General features: G+C 42.3%; 1 protein-coding gene across 3 annotated transcripts in view; it reads right to left on the bottom strand.

Annotated features, from left to right (window-relative positions):
• Positions 1 to 3,137: 3,137 nt before the first annotated feature.
• The window catches only part of LOC123995279 (1-phosphatidylinositol 4,5-bisphosphate phosphodiesterase beta-4-like), a 216,516-nt gene continuing 213,425 nt past the window's right edge, over positions 3,138 to 6,228 (bottom strand). For all 3 annotated transcript variants that reach the window (XM_046298780.1, XM_046298782.1, XM_046298783.1), the window contains 3 exons: positions 5,240 to 5,326; positions 5,071 to 5,107; positions 3,138 to 4,635 (listed from right to left, as the gene is read on the bottom strand). In XM_046298780.1, the coding sequence (XP_046154736.1) occupies positions 4,550 to 4,635; positions 5,071 to 5,107; positions 5,240 to 5,326 (210 nt within the window). In that variant the 3' untranslated portion in view covers positions 3,138 to 4,549. The remainder of the gene's footprint in view (positions 4,636 to 5,070; positions 5,108 to 5,239; positions 5,327 to 6,228) is intronic.

Below are 6,228 nucleotides of genomic sequence, written 5' to 3'. Positions count from 1 at the left end.
GTTAGCTTTGGGCAACAGGGTTTAGTAGCTGGCTCTAACTATTTATTTTCATGAACTGAAGTTCAATTTCAATACGCGAACAACAAGAGGCTACCTAGCTAATACTTACTCACACGGATTCCGAAATAATTCAAAGAATAAGGAAAATAACTGCAGTTTCTACTGGTCATTGTTTTCAGGCTGGTTGTATTGGTGTTAACTAGGTACCAAGCTAAAGCTAGCAAACTACCACAGAAATTGCGGTCCAACACAGCATTCTACAATTAAACGGTGTTATTTGACGTGTATATTTTTTGATACGCAAAGACCAAAACGGCGTTCCATAGTCATACCCTATGAAAGTGTCGCGGCAAGTAGCATTGTAGTTTTAGAACTTTTTAAAGTTGTTGGAATGGTTTTCAATGGGCAAATACATAGCGCAATGGTTTTCAATGGGCAAATACATAGCGCAATGGTTTTCAATGGGCAAATACATAGCGCAATGGTTTTCAATGGGCAAATGCGTAGCGCAATGGTCTTCAATGGGCAAATACGTAGCGCAATGGTCTTCAGTGCGAAAACTTCATAAAAGGGATCTGGTAGAAGTAAATTAATCCAAAAACAAAACGAAATTTTGATATCTATCTTAAATGAGTGCGTTTTCCTGAATTTCATGACATAATCATAAAGCCCATTCAAAGGATTTAGGGGACTGACCCCGGAAGTATGACGTAATTCTGCGTCACTTTCATACAGTATTGCAGGTAGAAGTTGAACTACCCATAACCACAGATCTAAAATCAGATTACCCTACCCCCAAATCTAACCTTGATCATAAATGGATGAAATTATATCTGACCCCAGACCAGAGGTTAGGGGCAACTTCATTCTAATGCCAATTGCATCATAGCTGAGACCGAGAGCTATCAACCCCTGGTAAATCTATCTCTGCTGTCTCTAAAATCCAGAAACAACAAACTAGTTCTCAAGGGTCTACAGATGTAGGATCTTAATTTGATCACCCTGTTGCAGGAGATATTTCGTGCAATGCAGGAAATGTAAAACGTGTAGTGTATTTGAAAAAGCTTCTGAAGTTTGTAATTTCCACTTTGAAATTTCAGACTTGATTTTCCCTTATGAAAAAAATGGTCAATCCCTACAAAAATGACCATTAATTATAATCCAGATTTTCTGTTGCAACAGGATTATTTAACTGCTGTAGCAAACTGGCTCACATTAAGATTCTACATCTGTATGAAAACTCATTGTACTGTATGTATTGTTGAAAATTGATTTGCATTAGATGAACAAGATGACTATATATACAGTACCAGTCAACAGTTTTGACACACCTACTCATTCAAGGGTTTTTCTTTATTTTTTACTATTTTCTACATTGTAGAATAATAGTTAAGACATCAAAACTATGAAACAACACATACGGAATCATGTAGTAACCAAAAAAATGTTAAACAAATCAAAATATATTTTATATTTGAGATTCTTCAAATTGCTACCCTTTGCCTTGACAGCTCTGCACACTCTTGGCATTCTCTCAACCAGCTTCACCTGGAATGCTTTTCCAATAGTCTTGAAGGAGTTTCCACATATTCTGAGCACTTGTTGACTGCTTTTCCTTCACTCTGCAGTCCAACTCATCCCAAACCATCTCAATCGGGTTGAGGTCAGGTGATTGTGGAAAATAAAGAATAACTCTGGAATGAGTAGCTGTGTCCAAACTTTTTACATGTAGTGTATATACAGTGCATTTGGAAAGTATTCAGACCCCTTGACTTTTCCACATTTTGTTACGTTACAGCCCTATTCTAAAATTGATTAAATCGTTTCCCCCCTCATCAATCTACACACAATACTCCATACTGACAAAGCAAAAACAAGTTGATTTTATTTTTTTGCAAATATTAAAAATAAAAGTATTCAGACCATTTACTCAGTACTTTGTTGAATCACCTTCGGCAACGATTACAGCCTCGAGGCTTCTTGGGTATGACGCTACAAGGTTGGCACACCTGTATTTGGGTAATTTCTCAAATTCTTCTCTGCAGATCCTCTCAAGCTCTGTCAGGTTGGATGGGGAGCATCACTGCACAGCTATTTTCAGGTCTCTCCAGAGATGTTCAATCGGGTTCAAGTCCGGGCTCTGGCTGGGCCACTCAAGTACATTCAGAGACTTCCTGCGTTGTCTTGGCTGTGTGCTTAGGGGTTTTGTCCCGTTGGAAGGTGAAACTTTACCCCAGCCTGAGGTCCTGTGTTCCCTGGAGCATGTTTTCATCAAGAATCTCTCTGTACTTTGCTCCGTTCATCTTTCCCTCAATCCCGACTAGTCTCCCAGTCCCTGCCACTGAAAAACATCCCCACAGCATGATGCTGCCACCACCATGCTTCACAGTAGGGATGGTGCCAGGTTTTCTACAGTGGTGACGCTTGGCATTCAGGCCAAATAGTTCAATCTTGGTTTCATCAGACCAGAGAATCTTGCTTCTCATGGTCTGAGAGTCCTTTAGGTGCCTTTTGGCAAACTCCAAGTGGGCTGTTATGTGCCTTTTACTGAGGAGTGGCTTCCGCCTGGCATCTCTACCATAAAGGCCTGATTGGTGGAGTGCTGCATACATGGTTGTCCATCTGGAAGGTTCTCCCATCTCCACAAAGGAACTCTAGAGCTCTGTCAGAGTGACCATCGGGTTCTTGGTCACCTCCCTGACCAAGGCCCTTCTCCCCCAATTTCTCAGTTTGGCCGGGCAGCCAGCTCTAGGAAGAGTCTTGGTGGTTCCAAACTTCTTCTATTTAAGAATGATGGAGGCCACTGTGTTCTTTGGGACCTTCAATGCTGCAGACATGTTTTGGTACCCTTCCCCAGATCTGTGACTCGACACAATCCTGTCTTGGAGCTCTACGGACAATTCCTTGAACCTCATGGCTTGGTTTTCACTCTGACATGCCCTGTCAACTGTGGGACCTTATATAGACAGGCGTGTGCCTTTCCAAATCATGTCCAATCAATTGAATTTACCACAGGTGGTCTCCAATCAAGTTGTAGAAACATCTCAAGGATGATCAATGGAAACAAAATGCACCTGAGATCAATTTCAAGTGTCATAGCAAAGGGTCTGAATACTTAAATAAGTTTTTTTTTGCTTTGTCATTTTTTATTTAATCCATTTTAGAATAAGGCTGTAACGGAACAAAATGTGGAAAAAGGGAAGGGGGCCTGAATACTTTCCAAATGCACTGTATATGTATATAAATATATATCCCCATCTCAAAATGAATGTTAAATTACAATAATTAAATAAAAATGATTGTCCTCTTTATGCCATTTGACACATACAATACATGAACTGGTTATTTCTGAATCTAACACGGTGTCATACAAGACAGGCCAGTGACAGAACACTGGTCTACACATCCACACTCCCTATATACACTTCTGTCGGTGTGAAATAATCAAAATCAGTCTCTGGTTTAGCCTTTTGTATATTTTTTTAGTTGAGAAAAATTCGTAGATATCCCTTGATAAAACAAAACTATGCGTGAAGGACAAGCTGCAGTGTTTAGGACTACCTGACGTTGGGCTTAGTTTTCTCCGAACAGCGCTCATCCGACGTTTTGTCCTTTTTCAGTTTACATTCACATCAAAACAGAGAAATCTATCACTTGGGTTATGATAGCCTACCACATTATGCCTACCACATTATGCCTACCACATTGTGCCTACCACATATAAAGTGCTCAGGACATGACTTCAACTCTTGTGTAGCATACAGCATAATTTACATATTTTGTGCTGACATAAAATGTATAACTAATACATCCGTATTGTCCCCCTCCATATTCTGGTCCTGTTATTGATACCTGGTACCATTAAAAATACAAAATAAAAGTATTACAAGAGTTTGAACAGAAAACATGATTTAAGCCGTCATGACAACCGAAAGAACAGACGTGATAACGATTGTGTGTATGTGTATCAGTGTCTTTGTGTATGTGTACAGTGACTATTGATATCTGCAAACATTGCTTCCATTAAAAACAGATGAAAAAGATGGATGGAGGATTATAAAAAGAGGATCCGGGTGTAGTAGAGTGGTGGAGAAATGGAACGGTGAAGGTGGATGTGTCTCTCAATGTTTTGGATGTCCCACCCACCTTCAAACAGAATTCGCTCATCTTACTGTCAATCACCGGTCTGCACCAATGGCTCCACAGCACAGGGTAGTTGGAGGGGGGGACTGACTGTGTGTGGGTGTGGTTCATTGCTGAGGGAGATTTAGAGGGATAGAGGATATGAGCTATGACAATATTGCAGGGTGAGGAAATTAAACAGGGATCTAGGGGGTGTGTGAGTGTTTCTGGGTCTCTGCAACAGTTGTTTGAGGGAGCATTCGGTGCCTGTGTGGGTGTTTGTGTGTGTCTTAGGTGTTGGTGGGGGTGTTCAGACCACTGTGGCTGGTCTGGGCAGAGTGTGTGTGTCTGTCTCAGTTGGTGGAAGTGGTTAAACTAATGTGGCTGGTCTGGGCAGTGTATATGTGTGTGTGTCTGTGTGTGTGTCTCAGTTGGTGGGAGTGGTTAAACCACTGTGGCTGGTCTGCGGTCCATCTCCTCCTCCAGCTTCACCATCTGCTGGATGTCTTTGGCCTAGAGGGAACCAACAACCACACTGTTACACAAACGGTACACACACACCTCCCTACACAAGAATCCACACACACCCCCCTACGCAAGAATCCCCACACACCTCCCTACGCAAGAATCCACACACTTCCACCAGAGGCATAATTCTACTGCATCAGTACAGCCATTTATTGATTTAAACTACAGTAACAGTACAACTACCTAAACTATGCCAGCCCAAACTAACTCCTCCGCCCTGTCCCAGTGTTGCAGCATACTGTCAGGAAGACTCTCAGTGAAACAGCAGTAGAGGGTCTCCTGGGTCCCTGTAATACTCCCATGACTCATCATAATGATCGATGACTCATGTAGACAGGACTGACTGCTGACACCCTGAGTGCTGTATATTAAAAGGTTTCCATGTGGTTTCATAACAAAGTCTTGGATGGAAGCACCTACCTTGACACGGTTTACTGGCATGATGTGATTTCAAAAGCTGTGGTGCAAAAACAAGCAAATGATTGGGATGAGAAAGAACATACATGTATGTACTGGCTGTGAAAAATGATGACAAACAATACAGCTATGGTTTGTGTGGTAATCTGATCCTTGATCCGCAGTTAGCTACCTGCTCATTGAACTTGTCCAGCTTCTCTAGCTGTTCTTTCTGAGACTTCTCCAGTGTCTCCATCTCCTTCTGGTGCTTCATAGCCAACTAGCGATGGAGCAAGGGATAGAGGACAAAGATGGAGGGAGGAGAAATATGGAGGAGAAAGAGAAGGGAGAAAGATGGAGGAGAAAGAGAGTGGAGAAAGAAGGAGGGAGGAGAAATATGGAGAAAGAGAGGGGAGAAATATGGAGGGAGGAGAAATATGGAGGAGAAAGAGAGGGGAGAAATATGGAGGAGAAAGAGAGGAGAAAGAAGGAGAAGGAGAAATATGGAGGAGAAAGATGGAGGTGAAAGAGAAGGGAGAAAGATGGAGGAGAAAGAGAGGGAGAAAGAGAGGGAGAAATATGGAGGAGAAAGAGAGGAGGAGAAATATGGAGGAGAAAGAGAGGAGAAATATGGAGAAAGAGGGGGAGAAATATGGAGGAGAAAGAGAGGGGAGAAAGATGGAGGGGAGAAATATGGAGGAGAAAGAGAGGGAGAAAGATGGAGAGAAATATGGAGGAGAAAGAGGGAAAAAGAGGGGAGAAAGATGGAGGAGAAAGAGGGGAGAAAGAGAGGGAGAAATATGGAGGAGAAAGAGGGGAGAAAGAGGGGGAGAAATATGGAGGAGAAAGAGAGAAAGAGAGGGGAGAAATATGGAGGAGAAAGAGAGGGGAGAAAGAGAGGGGAGAAATATGGAGAAAGAGAGGGGAGAAAGAGAGAAATATGGAGGAGAAAGAGAAAGGGGGGAAAGATGGAGGGAAAGAGGAGAATATGGAGGAGAAAGATGGAGGAGAAAGAGAGGGGAGAAATATGGAGGAGGAGAAGAAATATGGAGGAGAAAGAGAGGGGGAAAGATGGAGGAGAAAGAGAGGGAAGGAGAAAGAGAGGGGGAAAGATGGAGAAATATGGAGAAAGAGAGGGGGAGAAGAGAGGGGAGAAATATGGAGGAGAAAGAGAGGGAGAGG

Source organism: Oncorhynchus gorbuscha, linkage group LG14 (genome assembly GCF_021184085.1).
Source record: "Oncorhynchus gorbuscha isolate QuinsamMale2020 ecotype Even-year linkage group LG14, OgorEven_v1.0, whole genome shotgun sequence".
NCBI classification, from domain to species: domain Eukaryota; kingdom Metazoa; phylum Chordata; class Actinopteri; order Salmoniformes; family Salmonidae; genus Oncorhynchus; species Oncorhynchus gorbuscha.
Note: the sequence above shows the minus strand (reverse complement) of the source record. Positions and strands in the feature narration are given on the sequence as shown.